We start from the raw sequence: 15,486 nt of genomic DNA, 5'->3' as shown, positions 1-15,486 counted from the left end.
CTCTGCCCGGCCTTAGTCTCTTCCCAGTTCCCATTAGTCATGCAGTGTGTGTCTGTGTTAGACTTATGTATCAAGTTTCTCTTCATAAGTTCTCAATGAGGAAATGATTGCGTTTCTACATGGTCGGTGGTGCATATTGTTAGCAAACAGTACTCCTTAATGACTTTCTATAACAAAACGAACGGCAAAGTGACTGTGTAAAAAAATACTGAGGCAACACATGGTAATAGCAATAACTTCAGAAAGCTTTGCACTTTTGAGTCGTACCACCTTGAAGACAACAACAGTAAATTATGATATAGTTTACATATTAGATGTTACTGATTCAGGCCGGTTTATACAGTATGTGCAATATAATCAGACTGGCAAATGCACTGGGCTTAAACCATGCCTCAACACTGCCACCTCTTGGTTAACTTTATAAATTACCTTGCTCCTAAAAGTTCACTACGCAACTTCTCTGCTGGAGTGTCTGCCAACTGCTTGTCTTCATGGAAATGTTATTGCTTTGCCAGGATTGTTCCACAGTAAACATATATCTTGTATTCATAAAATTGCAGATGTTTTATGTACAATATCAGTACATACAAAATATTACATTCAATATTATTCTCCCTGAAAAGTGGATAAGTGTCAAAGATTGCAAAAACAGAACAAAACATTGGTACAAACTGACAAGGCAACAATACTCATTGAGAATAGCAAGGACCTTTCATGTTATCATACATTTTAAAGCTTTTTTATTCTTGTTGGAGACAATTTTCAGTGACTTAAAATATTCAACTTTTTTTTTTTTTTTTAAGGCAGCAGTGGCAGGTTTGCGGTAGGTGTTTTTATTACTAAGAAATATTTATCCATTCTTCACCACAGAGCCACTAACCTGTAGCTTGTCCTGGTGCCATGATCTACTTGTCTCCTTAGAGATATAAGTTTGATGTCACACTGCGTAACATTCCAGGCCAGTAATGTGATTTCCATAGAGACAAGCAGGTAATGAACCCTATACCAGAAAAGTTGCACAGTGCAGTATTAATAAAAAGCACAAATCATTTTCCATAGAAATACATTACAAAACTTTCTTGATTGGCTTTCTGTACATTCTAGCAAGGAAATATCTCTCAGATGAATCTTTTCGGCTTGCATTTGGTTTCACAGTCCTCACACTCCCAAAGACGCAGGACAGTTTTTCTTGAAGTGAGTGAGTGAGGGGGCCATCCCAGTATTTACACAGCAGAGAGCCTCCAGGCAGTAAAACCTTTTCTGCCAAGTCTATCAATGTCAGACACATAGAGATGAGTTTCTCACAGTCCAGCTCCCTGAATCCACTCGCATTTGGGGCCATGTCACTCAGGAGGACATGAGCGTGGCCAGTGGGTAACAGCTGCTGCAGTTTGGCGTGTGTGGAGGGGTCTGTGACGTCATGATGGGACAGGAAGTGAGCACCATCTAGAGCTGATATGTTCAACAAATCCACCCCCACCACAGTCCCACGGGGAGCAGTAGGATCTAAAACAGAGGAGGAAGCATTCATTATTTCATCATATAGTGCACGGTGAGACCAGCAAGTTTATTTTTTATGATTTAATACGCATCAGGCTTTACCTAATGCATAAATGTCCTTTTAATATATTGCAGGTTAAGTGGATCTGATTGAAAATATATGCAACATTCTTGGCTTAGTTTCATAAAGTCCATTTTTGGCCTTGGCCAGTGTCTGTGCATTATCCATTACATTGTGGGGACTGCTGCCAAGAGTCTACAAGGCAAGCAGACTGCGCTGTACCACCATAAAGTGTGCTTTATGGCCAGCTCTCTTAATGTAGTTTCTTACAATATCAACAGAAAGGATCGTAACAATTTCTTGTGCCCGTTTCAATAAAATTAGGGTATTGGGGGAAAAAATAGACCCACAGGAATATTAAATGCATAATAATGTTCCTAAAACACATTTGTGACTTCTCCATCCTCTCCTCACCTGCCCCGGCGGAGTTGACCCTCTGCACCGCCACCTGACTCCAGGCTCCGGGCGCAGCTCCACAGTCCACCACTGCATGTCCGGGCTGTAGGAGCCTGAACTTGTCATCTATCTCCAGGAGTTTGAAGGCGCTTCTGCACCGATAGTTTTGGTTGTGCGAAGCTTTAACATAAGGATCTTTGAGCTGCCGCTGGAGCCAGCGGTGCTCCGCCGCGGTCCTCGTCTTTACCTTCTTCAGGACACGTGCTGAGGTGTGGAGCGCACTGTACAGAAACATGCCCCTCAGTGTTGACATTGTGGAAAACGTGATCGAGATCCACGCGTGAAACCGAAACACACCGCTGGTCTCTGCGCCTGCGCATAAAGCGTGCTCCTCATTGGATGACCAAGCTGTGTAACACTCAACGCGCTCCCCTTAAAACAGAGCATAAGTAGTTCCTCTTAGTTAGATTACTTTACCTAATAAATTAGGCAATTTAGTTAACAACTAGTTTTTCAACAAGTTTGAATACCTAATCTGTTCTATGTCGGCTCGACTTGTGAAACACGTAGGCTACATTTTGATGCCCAAATAAACCGGAATTGTCCCATTTTGTCCACACCTCCTCAGATGACGTTGGCGCGAGCGGTGAACCCACGAGGTGTTTGCAATATTTGTCTTGACTTTTCAGTCTTTAAATCCAATACACCGCTTATCTTAGCACATCAGACTGATCGGACCTCCAGAGCACACGAATAGCCTCCTCTTGTGCTCTGTGCTGGGTTGTATTCTACAGTCTGTGGTTGTATTGCAGTCGCAGGATGCTGAGCCCGAAGCTGCTGACCCTGGTGCTGGTGGTGCAGCCGGGCAGGGTGCTGCTGGGGATGAAGAAGAGGGGCTTCGGGGCGGGCAAGTGGAACGGGTTTGGAGGCAAAGTTCAACCTGGAGAGAGCATTGAGGAAGCTGCCAGAAGGTACTACTGGATGTTTCTTACTCTATTTGTAAAAACATCAAGAATAGTTCAGTGGTAGAGCAGATCTGAATTAATCATTTACACTGTGACATCAGATGTTAGTTTGTTTTAGAGCGAAAGGAAGTCTTAAAGGTGCACTTCGTAACATTTCCAGTTGAGAGTCTGCCACCTGATATCTCCATGGGGAAAAAAGTCACACCATGGAACATTTCAGACAAAGTAATGACATCTCCATGGAGACAAGTAGGTAGTGGACCCTTCACCGTAAATGTTGCACAGTGCACATTTAAGTGTAAGGCTCTGTTGTATAACTGATGTCACACTGAAATCTGGCCTGAAAAAATGATTTAAAATGTGAGTTGTGTGGTCACTTCCTCATCAGATGTTTGTTTGTTTTGGAGTGAGTGGAGGGAAGCCTGAAGACACAGGACATCCACTTATTTTCCTCTGCAGAAATGAGAAAAAATTATTTGTTATGCAACCAAACACAAGTGACAATGCAAGAGGAATTGGATGTAGCTTGTTTTGTTTCCGTTGGAAAACAAATTTCAAAGAGCAACTGAAGACAAGTGAAAGTTACTAATTATCCCTGTGGCTCTAAACATAATTTTAAAGGGCCCATATTGCACTAATTTCTGACAAAAATCTATAATTTGAATTTTGTTATAATGTGGATTCCTCATCAAAAACATACCTGGAGTTTCATTTTGTTTCATTCCCACATGTTTAACACACAAACCCTGCATATTTAGGCTGAGATTTTCCCTCGAACAGAATAAACTCTGTTCCACCTTGTGAGATAATGTGATAATACAGGAGTTGCTCCACTGTGTTTCTAAACACCATACACCTTCACAAAAATTGAATGGTTTCAGATCTGGAATTGTCAATCTCTACTGAACTAAAGGCAAAAGATAGCTGTTAACTTGAAAACTACAACTTTATGACATCACAAGGTGGAACAGAGCATTTTGAGATTTGGAGATGTAGACAGCCTACTAATAAAGGATTACTTAAACACGTGTGAATGAAACAAAACATAACTCGAGGTATGTTGTTGAGGAGGTAACAACATCATAACTTGGCGTAAAGCTCACAAGATTTTCCTCTAGTTATGGGTTTCAACTTCCTGTTTTAGGCAAAATCTTGAGGACTTTTCACCATTATAAAAATATATATTTTGTTTTCAATTGCTATCGCTATTGTCCTATTTTGGTCCTTACTGCGTTTACCACTATACACAGACTAGACTAAAATTAAACCATAATAAATTCTTCATGAAAGTGTAGGTTATGTCATCAAAGTTTCAGAATAACAAAGTATTCTGTATTATTAGCATCCAGTATCTTATCTTTTATGTAACAACCTAAGCTATCTATTTTCAGCAAAAGTGAAAACTTAAAGTATACATGCCTTAAGTCAATACTACGATGTCAATTTTAGCAGCTTTTAGTGGCTCTGATACTTCTAGTGTGGCTAATCCTTAAAGTACGATAGTTTATGAAATATTGATTCAGTGTTTTTTTTTTTCCCCCTTTTTTCAGAGAACTGCAGGAGGAGAGTGGTTTGACAGTAGATGCTCTGGAGAAAATTGGAAATATCAAGTTTGAATTTGTGGGAGAAACACAGCTACTGGACGTGCACGTGTTCAGAGCCGACACCTACAATGGAGAACCAACAGAATCAGAGGGTGAGAATCACACAGTAGTACAGGACCAGACCTCTGCAGCAACAGTCCACAGATTGATAATCGTGAAAGGGCACAATGTAATCATAAAATAATGAACAATGGCATTTTTAAAATGTTTTTAATGAAAATAATTATAATGCATTAGTCTTATACATAGCTGTACTGGGGTAGACTTGAAGAAGCGACTTCACCATTGGCCCCTCTGATCACCACCAACACTTACACACACCATACACATATTCATACTAGGCAATATGGTTGACATGTTTTGCTTAAGGACACATCAGCAGCCGCCGATGCACAACTGTGGCACCTGATATTCCCAGCAGTCTCCCCAACTCCAAGTCCTAACCAGGCCCACCCCTGCTTTGTTTGTGAGGGAAAAAAAATCGGGCTTTGACGTCTTTTTTTTTTTCAACTATAGTCTAAAAAAGTAAACCTAAATGTAAAGTATTTTATATATTAATGTTATCTATTTTGCATTTATAACATTTCACATGTTAAAATACCTTATCTCTAAAATACAATGTGAGCAGGGTTGCCTCTTCATAGATCTGACTTGTAACTTGGCCTGATGTCATCAACTAGATAGATACCATTAGGCCTGTCACGATAAGAAATTTTGAAGTGCCTTATATTGCTGAAGTAAATATAGAAGATAAACAATAATATTGAAACCAAAAGATAAAGCAGAATTATCCCCCGAAAGTGTTCTTAAGTATGATATTGCAAAAAAAAAAACAACACAAACTCCAGTAAGTAACAAAATGCAAAAGTTGCACAGTTAGTTTGTATCTATAATGCGTTCATAATTCAGTAGTCTACAGCTTAAATCTAATCATAGTGCAGAAAAATATACAAAAATTTCCTAATGGTACAAAGAGAAAGTACCCACAGTAAATATTGATCATCTTTTATGTATTTAACGATAAGTCAATATAGTAGTTATCGTGACAGCCCTAGATACCATACTGTGGAATATTCCAGGCAAAGTGGTAACTTCTCCATGGAGAAGAGTGGGCAGACTCTGCACCAGAAAAGTGACACAGAGCACTTTTGAGCATGATGTAGAGTGTGTCTGATCTTGTAATGCGTTATGTTTTCAGAGATGAGGCCCCAGTGGTTTCAAATGGACCAAATCCCCTTTAGTCAGATGTGGGCCGATGACATCCTGTGGTTTCCTATGATGCTGCAGAAGAAGAAGTTTGTGGGGTACTTTAAATTTAAGGGCCATGAAGAGATCCTGAGCCACACACTGGAGGAGGTCAAAGAGCTCAAATGAACTGAGAGAACAGACTATGAGGAAATGTAGACTCAATTCATGGTACTGTTTGATACTGTTACTGTAACCGCTTTTGTATTGTACATTTTCATTCTCTCCTCAATCACACTACTGTAATCACAACTCCTCTGGGACAGACAGGCTGAAACATGGCAGCCATGTGTACTACATAATCAATCATATAAAAATAATACTTGGGATAAGTTTGGCAAATTGAGTTTCAGAGGGGTTAAAACCAGGCGAGTGGACACTTGTTCATTGCACCACTGTGGTTTCAAAGGTCGGCCTGTCACGATAAAATATGTTTAAGTTTGAAGTGTAGACGATAACAGATAATACTGAAATGAATTTATGCCATTGACACAATAACTCAAGAGCAGTTTTAAACCACAAAAACTATTCTAAATGTGCAATATTTTTAATAAAGCATGAGCTGCCATAAATAAACAGCAGAATGACACACAGTACTTGGTTTGCATCTGTAATGAGTCATACAAGTTATTAATTCAACCTTTTACATCTTAAATCTGATCATATAACCAAAAAATAAAATTTCCCAGTAGTGCAAAGATAATGTAAACCCAAAAATCACTGACTGCCAAAAAGTCAATATAGTATTTATCGTGACACGTCTACTCAAAGGTGTGCATGTAAATGTGTTAGAAAAGTTCCTTGTATGAAAAACCATGGTGCACAACGATATTAGGTTCAATGATTTTAATCATTTATTAAAAACTGAGAAAATGCGTTTGGCAAGAGGTTTAAATACACAGTATTTACATTATGTACACTGAAATGTTTTATAAATTGTTCTGTTAAAAAATTCCAGCATATTTACCAAAGTGTGAATTACTTTTATATTTCTTCATTTGAATTCCCACTACATGCATACAGATATGATTTGTTTTAAAATACAAACTGTTCTTACTCTTACTCCTGTGTAGTGGTGCTTACTTTGTCTGACAAAGTTTATAACAAGTAAACATATTTTCCATGGGTTTGATTCGCTGATCTACAAATGTACAAATACTGAAGCTGTCTTTGGTTTTTATAGTGTTATAATCATCATAGTGACAAGCTCTTTTTGTCATACCAAACACAATGCAGGTAACATTAATGCAACAAAGCACTGTCAAGATTAGGCAAAAACATTGTCTAAAAACCATAAATATGTACTTCCTGTTTACAAAAATAGTGGCGCATTTATGTATTTTTCTAACAATGCATTGATCATTTTGTCTCAGCTTAGTGTCTCTTAAAGTGTATTATATTTTATAAAAAGCAGAAAATGTAGGAGTGTTGTGTGTGATAATTATATAGAGTATAGCTTTCTTTTTGATAAGAAAATTATTTCAGCAGAGCATAAATATGATTCTGTTCACTTGTGCACTGTCGGCATAGAAAGGTTTTACATTGGTTACATATATTATAAGCTTTTCAATTTGCAGTTTTCTTAATTCAGCATTATACAGATACTTGAGCAGCTTGTTTTTATTGGTGATAGTGTCTTTAAACAGGCAGCTTTACTCCATTGCTACGACCAAAGAGACATCCAAGTTTAGGTTGGAGTTCTGTCCACACTTCTCCCATCTGGAAAAAAAGAAGTTATTTTTATCAACAAAACTTTGAAGAGAAAATTTGAATAAAGATAAAGCCAAGCAGAAATTCATTATGTCCTGTGAGAATTGATGTTTAAACGTGAAAAGGTCTGTATCTGGGTTTTGCCAACTGTGAAACGTAAGCTGTCTGAAATCTTAGATCAAATATAGATTATCTTTTCCGCAATATCCTTCATCTTTATTAGGTCTTTGTTTGACTTTACAGAAACAATTTAAAACGCTTTTAAAATCCAGGAGAGGGACAAAGTTAGTGAATCAGAGGAAAGTGCAGTAGAGATTGTTCCTCACCTCTCTGTGTCCTTGGACCTGTGAGTTAACAAAGGCACCGAGGATGTGGGACGTGATTGGGAGATAGGAGAAGATAAGCTGTGTTTCTTGATGAAGGCAAAAGAGGGAAAAGTAGTTACGCAGCTCCATTGTCTGAATGGCATTTTCTTGCTGTGAAAAAGAGACAAAAATATATAGTTGTTTGTTTTTTATTGTGGTGCAATATAGAAAAGCTTATGTGAACTACTCAGTGGTGGAACATAACAAAGTTCTTAAGTAGATTTTTAAGTATTAAAGTACTTTCTACTCCATTACATTTTTTAACAAGATTGAAAAGTAAAAGTATTTTCTTATGATTGTTTGAGACTTGCAGAAAAGGCTGAGGTTTAACATATTTTAAACAAAAATACTAATAAAACAGCTTGGAAAAACACTTTTCATGTCAGGAATAGTATTTGCACGGTTTTGCATCATTATGTGTTATACCTTGACAAGATACAAAAAACACTACACTTATTTTGTATTTTTCAGAACTGTGCTGTAATAGAAAAGCATAAGGCACAGCTGACCCAGAACTGGTTAAATCTGCAGTCAATGTCAAGTTTGTTGTTGTATATTGAAGCCAAGGAAAAATGATGCACATTTTGTCAATTCAGTTTTGTATTGAGGAGTATTGATTTTTTTTTAAATCAGTCTAAACTTGTAAATTATAATCAGAGTTTGTCAAAAGCAGTTCATTCATTTCCAGTCACAGAAGGAGATAATAGCACAAACATGATAAGTAATATTTTTGGTGTCACTGTTTTGTAGATTTATGCTTTCATACCTGCACTATCCTGGACTCCAGCTGCTCCACTGACGCCTGCTCTTTGGGCTGAACTGTGGCGCTCATCATCTGCCTCTTCATCATCCCGTATTTGTGCAGCGCCCTCTGGTGTTCATGGAGTACACCTTTCTCATGCCGCTCACACAGATCCTACAGACACACAAGGCCAGACTCAAAGACACAGCACTTTATCTGTATTGTTGTTAAGGTAAATTAATTAAGTTAATTTTAGTGAACACACCACATCAAAATGCTCTGTTCCACCTTGTAATGTCACGAGTTGGTAGTTTAAGTTAACAACTACCTTTTACCCTTTGTTTTGTTGCAATTATCAAATAATTCTAGTAAAGGTGTATGGACAGTTTAGCCTAAACATGCAGGATTTGTGTGTTAAACATGTGTGAATGAAATAAAACACAACTGCAGGTATGTTTTTGATGAGGAAACCTTATAACAATCAGAAAATGGCACAATATGGATAATTTAAACCGTTTTCACTTTAAAAAAATTAAAATAAAATGCAGTGTCATAATTCTTAAATTATATCTTGAAATAATCAGTTTGAGAATATAGACAATTAGATAAGAACTTTTCCAAAATCTCTTGCAAATGAGGCCTTAAATTGGTGCAGAACTGCTCATTATTTCATCAGGGCACATGTATGCAAATGCAATGACTAACACTGTTTGAGGTGAAACAAACCTTGTAGGACTGCAGCAAATCCAGGAACAGGTTTAATCTTTCCACCACATCATCCTCTTCCCGTCTCCCCTGAAGACATCACGAATACAAAGACATTTTATCCCTGAGCTCCAGATTTGGACATTGCATCTGAAAACAGGTGCTGTGCTTTGAGAGAGGAGGTTATTTACTTGCTGAGCAGCTTTGTCCGACAGCACTGCAAACTCCACAGACAAACTCTTCAGGGACTGACGCAGCGCCCCCCAGCTACTTTGGGACGACGCAAAGCAGGGAATAGTCGAAGAATCTGAGCCTAGATTACTGCAAAAGACAGAAGGCAATATTGCTGTGTCTAAACTGCCAAAACTCCCAAATCCCCAAAGTCAAGCAGCCATTGGAGACAACAGCACACCGGGGGGAGGCTGAGTCCCCTAGAGATGATTTTTCATAGCCCAAAAACCTACAGTTTGACAGTGTTTGCAGTGATGAAATACCTGAGCTCCTTGCCAAACAAAAGCAGATCAGTGGCGTTTTCCTTTGAGCGCTCCGCCATCTTCTCAGCGCGGTCGCGAAGTTTAAAGAAACTGTTGTGAATGTTTCTAATGAGTTCTCGACTGGTGGAGAACTGGGCCTGGATGTCAGCCGGGAGATACTCCTGACAGAGGAAATGAGAAACTTTAGTGGAAAGTTTAAGAAGAAATGGATCATCAACTCCCCTGTGTGAGAAATCAACTAATTAAAAAGAGAAGAAACTTAATTAACTTGGACTAGTTAAATAGTAAGCAAAACACTACATACAGTGCTGAGACACAAGACAAAATTTTGAGTTGAGAGTGTATAAATAATATGTATTACCTAACATTTATCCTTATTACATTATATACTATTCAAATTTAAAGATGCACCTGCATGATTCCATTGCAGACACTACTGCTTTGCCTAGAATGTTCCACAACATGGCATTAAACTCTCTGAGGACAAACGGGTGACTCCACCAAACTAAATTACGGGTCAGATCTGTGGAGAAGTGAGCCCCCCCCACAAGGACTGTTGTTTTAAAAGTATTTTTAGCAATAGCAGCTGTATAATAAATATGCCATACTGTAACATCTCCATGGAGACAAGCTGAAAACTTTAAAAGTTCTGTATTTTTGACAGGCGGATTAACCAATCAGAGACACATGCTCTGTGCATGGCAAAAACTAACATGACAATTTATATTTAAAAAGGAGAAAGAAAAATATGAAGGACAGAAAGAAGATTTGTACAGAATAAACAATCCAAACACCAAACTATCTCAGGTAAAAGAAGTTATATAATTTGTTCTGAATGGTACAAGAATTTGAGAGGAGATGTCTTTGAGAGACATGTGATACAGATTTGCAGCTGTGGTTGGACCGTCTCAAGTTTGGACAGAGAATTTTCTCTCTTTATTGTCCAGCTCTAGGTTCTTTTGGATTCTCACAGAATATAGAAGATTACCAGACTGTATATACCATATTATTTTCATCCTAATTACTATCCATTAGTTAAATAAACTGTAACATTATTGCACATATGTCACCTTACCTTTGCCTGTGTTGCGATCCTGTTGGTCATAAACTCATCCCCTGTTTTTTTGTAAGCTTCTCTCAGCTTGGTCTGGACGTCCTGGTAAAAAAAAAAACATGGGCGAATAGGGGTTAGTGTTAAGTTATATTTGGGACAGGAGGTTTCATTTTGGTTTAAAGATAATGGTCAGAAAAATAAACAAAAGTCACATACGGTGCCACTGAAGGTGAGGAAGGTTTTGACCAGCTCGTCCTGGGAGAAGAAAGGATGACGAGCGACTAAGTTAATAAACCTGCCCAGGGCACGTCTCCGGCCTTCAATAAACTCACGCTCGGAGATGGAGGTCAAAACTGTACAAACACAGCAGACAAACTGAAAAATGTAACAGCCTGTCGGTCTAGATATATCTTAAAGGTGATGGTAGTTTATTGGGTTTATCGACCTGATCCAAGGTTAGACGAAGAAGTTTAGCAAAGTTTTTAAAGGGGCAAATGGTGAACAGAACTGGATGTAAACAAAATCTGGAAGGATATCTGTACTTCCTGGGGTCACAAGCAGATATTTTTCAGCTTAGTGAGCCTTTAATTCAGCATATCGTTTTTGTATCTATATTTTTGGTTGTAACTTTTTGCTCATGTACAGTAGATGTATCTGTATGTGTATAACAGTTAAAGAAGCACTATGTAACTTTTATGCTAGAGGGTTCACCAACTGGTTGTCTCCATGGAAATTATTTAGTTACAGTATTAGTTTAGTTATTTCTTTGCCACAAAAAAGTGACAAGTTACATGTCAGATCTGTGAAGAGGTGACCCTGCTCACATAAATAATAAAAACGTGCAATTAAAAAAATACAAAATATCTATAATGCCATATAATGATCCGCCAACAGAAAAGTTACATATAGTGCACCTTTAACATACTTTAAAGGTCCTATATTACATAAAATTGACTCTTGTGAGCTTTAAGCCACGTTATAATGTTGTTAACTCATCAAAAACATACCCGGAGTTGTGCTTTGTTTTCATTCACATTCCAAAGCTCTAAATGCTTTGTTGCACCTTCTGATGTTATGTAATGGTACATTTCAAGTTAGTTCAGTACAGATGGGCAATTCCAGAGCTGAAATTATCCAAATGATTCTAGGGAAAGTGTATGGAGTTTAAAAATCAGTGGAGCACTTCCTGTTTTATCGCATGTTTTCCATTTGAGAGAAGAACTCAGCGTAAATATGATGAAGATATGAAGATTTGCGTGTTAAACGTGTGAGAATGAAACAAAACACAACTCCAGAAAACAACGTTACAACATCAATGGTGTAATATGGGCCCTTTAAGTTGCATATTACATAATACACACCACATCCTAATTGGGACTGAACAGGGACTTAAAGGTTGTATGGAGGATTTTTTTTGTTTCAAGTTGTCAATGATAGCATTATAGAGGTGCAGTAGCCTTGTAATTATGATGACCAAAAAAAAGAGAATAAAAATTCATCAACTCTGGACGTGGTGGGGCCAGCTAAACATTTGCCAATAGATAATGACACTGCCTCGTTATCTGTTAGCTGACAGGCTGTCAATCAAACTCCCTACGTTTCTAGCGTAACTGACTTGCCTGCTCGCTGCCGTTATGTGGTTTGCGTACGCCTGTCACGCAGTCCACAGACGCACGCACAGACGCCGTTTACTCCACCAACGCAACAGTTCTTAGCGGCTTTTTTTTTACCTATATCTTCCTCGCAGTTAGCACAAAGTTTGTTGCAATGGCGACAAGAATCCAGGAGCAGTTAGCCGCAAAAGAAAGTCCGTTTTTTTGAGGTCGCTGAAAGAAGAAGACAAGGGGAAAAGCAGCGAAGCCAAACTAAGGTGATTCTTGAAGATTCATTCCAGCGATGGCGCAACTGAAGCAGACGCAGGGTCTAAAGACTGACGCATTGGTCGCCAAATTACTCCTGGACAGGAAACTTCTGCTTATTATGAAAACGTACTTTATTTCCAAGAGCTAGACAAACGTTTTTCAGGACACGAAAGCGATATCCTATGTCTGAAAACGTAATTTTCAAGGCAAAGAAAGAGTCCTCTTGCTGCTGCGTGTTGTAGCTAGTTCATTCGCACTGAATCTCTGCGCCCCCTCTCTGCACCCTTTCCTGCTCCTGTCCCCGCTGCCCGTTCCGCTCTTCCCCCTGCTCCTCACTTCTCCGGGCACGGAATCTCCGTGCACCGCTCCCCTCTCCTCTCTCCTCTCCTCTCTCCTCTTCCCTGCTCCGCTCTTCTCCCTGCTCCTCACTTCTCGTCCGCGCACGAAATGTCCGCACACCCACTCCCCCCGCTCCTCACTTCTCCGCCTTGCCTAACCAACACTGTAGTTAGTTGTTTACAAGTCATGTGCAGCGCACCGGCTGTAAACAAACCTGTTTCTGCCGTAAGAGGAGGCGGGAGGAGGCGTTTCTACGTAGGGAGCTGTAGGGGAGGGGGGGTGGTTTCACGCATGCGCAACATTTGAAAAAGGAAAAACAGTCGCTGGATTTCTCGTTCCTTGGAAAATCCTCTATACAACCTTTAATACACAAACAATCTTAACGAAAACTATGACTAAAACAGCAATGGAAAAGGACGAAACCAAATCTAGATCAGAACTAAGCTGGGAGCAAACCAGGACAGTGAATGAAGCCAAGTCCTATTCGCTGACAGTATTCTAGTTACAGTATTAAACAGGATATTTTCTCTAGTAAAAGAGTTAAGGCTACTTTGACATTTCAAGTATTTTACCACCAACTCACAACCTCATGACTTTCACCTCATTGTAGGATTGTGCAACTTTAGAAATAATATTGCACAAATGAACACATCTTGAGGTCAAATCCTTTACACAGAAATCTGCACGGACATTATGAAACAGTAAGTCATTGTGAGCTCCAATGGACCTATTTTCCACACCACTAGCTCCCTTGTTTCTTTCAGGCAGTAAATGAATGAACTGAAATAACTGTGTAAAACAATAACACCTTCTGGGCCAAGCATTTACACAGACAATGACTTAACTAATGTTGTTTATGTCACATGGAAAATAATTACTGTTAACAAAGCCCACCTCCTTTCAGCATTCGTTTTGGAGGAAGCGCTGGTACGACTCTGTATGCAAATCTCTGCAGCAAAACTTCATGGAAGACGTCAAAATCACTGTATCGTCGATAAACTGATATTTTATAACGCTGTGAAAGAAAAAAAAAAAACTCATTAGACTATTAATGCAGAATAAATGCAGTAATTAAAGACTGGTCAAACTTTTTTTCTGTAGCACTTGAACAAGCTGTATGAAGTAAGCCATGTAAAATCCCATATTATGAAACATTATACATAACACTATATCAAGATTGCTGTGCTTTAATATACTTTTTGGATACTAAAAATTCAGTCAAATTAAACTGGAACTGTGTTAGTAGTCAATCTTACAAACACTGAACCAAGATCAAAACAGGATTAAATTAGGCGAGTAAAAAAATGTGTGACAAAAGTCTTAAAAATTAGCTACAGAAAAACTTACTTAACGACTTAAAACCTTATGATCAATTTTATGCTTGCTTAATTAATGTTAAAGGTACACTATGTAACTCTTCTGGTCGTGTACAACACCTAAGAGAATAATTCATTAATTAATCATTGGATTTATAGTGCCTTTTAAGACACCCAAAGCACTTTACGGTGGATTATTGAATCATTCACTCCATGCTTGGTACTTCCCAGCAGTCTCCCATCCAAGTACTAACCAGGCCTGGTCTTGTTAAGCTTCTGAGATCACAGAGATGTTATTGATTTGTCTGGAATCTAGCACAGACAGCATAAACATATCTATCTCCATGGAGACAAGCAGGTTGTGTTTCAAGTTACAGGTGAGATCTGTGTAGAGGCTAACCCAGTCACAGTAATTCTGCATGTCTTTATAGAAGTGAAAACATCTGTAATTCAACAAATGTATAATAGATACATTTAATGCCATACTGTGAAACATTTCAGGTAAAACAATAACATCTCCACAGAATACAAAATCTCCTCAAAAGCATACCTGAAGTTTTGTTTTGTTTCATTCACATATTTGAATAATCTTCTGTTATTAGTCTGTCTACATCTCCAAAGCTCAAAATGCTCCGTTTCCCCTTGCAATGTCATGTAATGGTAGTTTTCAAGTTAACATCTACCTTATACCTTGAGTTCAGTGTTGGCAATTCAAATACTGAAACTTCCAAATTATTCTAGTGAAGGTGTATGGAGTTTGACATCACAAGGTGGAACAGAGAGTTTGCAGTTTCAGAGAAGAACTCGGCCTAAATCTGCAGGGTTTGTGTGTTAAACGTGTGAATGAAACAGAACAAAACTCCAGGTATGTTTGTGATGAGGAAACAGCACTCTAACATAGATAATAAAATAGCATAATATAGGCCCCTTTAAACAACAATGGCTCAAAAACTCCACACATCTTTACATTGACTACATTATAGAGCGGTACATGCCTGGCTGGTGACTTGGTACTCCACATGTTTGAGGAACAGTCCCTTCTTCTCTGGGATGAGCTCCACCTGGACCATGTCCCTGGACAGGAGCTGGTCCAGGGTCTGGGACAGGGTCAGCTCGTCCTCCTCTGCA

The 15,486-nt window shown here is 38.7% G+C and overlaps 3 protein-coding genes across 3 annotated transcripts in view; 1 reads left to right on the top strand and 2 right to left on the bottom strand.

Moving 5' to 3' along the window:
- Positions 1–224: 224 nt before the first annotated feature.
- Positions 225–2,402, bottom strand: mrm2 (mitochondrial rRNA methyltransferase 2). Its single transcript, XM_020934372.2, has 2 exons — positions 1,976–2,402; positions 225–1,506 (listed from the first exon to the last, which is right to left on the bottom strand). Exons 1-2 carry the CDS (start codon positions 2,268–2,270, stop codon positions 1,067–1,069), a joined length of 735 nt encoding a protein of 244 aa, XP_020790031.2. The 5' UTR covers positions 2,271–2,402; the 3' UTR covers positions 225–1,066.
- A 165-nt stretch (positions 2,403–2,567) lies between these two features.
- Positions 2,568–6,833, top strand: nudt1 (nudix (nucleoside diphosphate linked moiety X)-type motif 1). Its single transcript, XM_020934975.2, has 3 exons — positions 2,568–2,928; positions 4,473–4,618; positions 5,725–6,833. The coding sequence occupies exons 1-3, from the start codon at positions 2,777–2,779 to the stop codon at positions 5,898–5,900; spliced, it is 474 nt and encodes a 157-aa protein (XP_020790634.2). The 5' UTR covers positions 2,568–2,776; the 3' UTR covers positions 5,901–6,833.
- snx8a (sorting nexin 8a) overlaps positions 6,603–15,486 on the bottom strand; it is a 9,643-nt gene continuing 759 nt past the window's right edge. Inside the window, exons 2-11 of the mRNA XM_055152721.1 lie at positions 15,354–15,481; positions 13,937–14,057; positions 11,058–11,194; positions 10,863–10,943; positions 9,788–9,948; positions 9,485–9,614; positions 9,315–9,383; positions 8,613–8,762; positions 7,808–7,957; positions 6,603–7,490 (exon numbers count right to left, since the gene is read on the bottom strand). Of these exons, the coding sequence (XP_055008696.1) occupies positions 7,410–7,490; positions 7,808–7,957; positions 8,613–8,762; positions 9,315–9,383; positions 9,485–9,614; positions 9,788–9,948; positions 10,863–10,943; positions 11,058–11,194; positions 13,937–14,057; positions 15,354–15,481 (1,208 nt within the window). The 3' untranslated portion in view covers positions 6,603–7,409. The remainder of the gene's footprint in view (positions 7,491–7,807; positions 7,958–8,612; positions 8,763–9,314; positions 9,384–9,484; positions 9,615–9,787; positions 9,949–10,862; positions 10,944–11,057; positions 11,195–13,936; positions 14,058–15,353; positions 15,482–15,486) is intronic.

The sequence above is a fragment of the Boleophthalmus pectinirostris genome, unplaced genomic scaffold (assembly GCF_026225935.1).
Source record: "Boleophthalmus pectinirostris isolate CB_2022bp ecotype Guang Dong unplaced genomic scaffold, ASM2622593v1 HiC_scaffold_17, whole genome shotgun sequence".
Classification (NCBI taxonomy): domain Eukaryota; kingdom Metazoa; phylum Chordata; class Actinopteri; order Gobiiformes; family Gobiidae; genus Boleophthalmus; species Boleophthalmus pectinirostris.
This window is presented reverse-complemented; position numbering and strand designations above follow the sequence as displayed.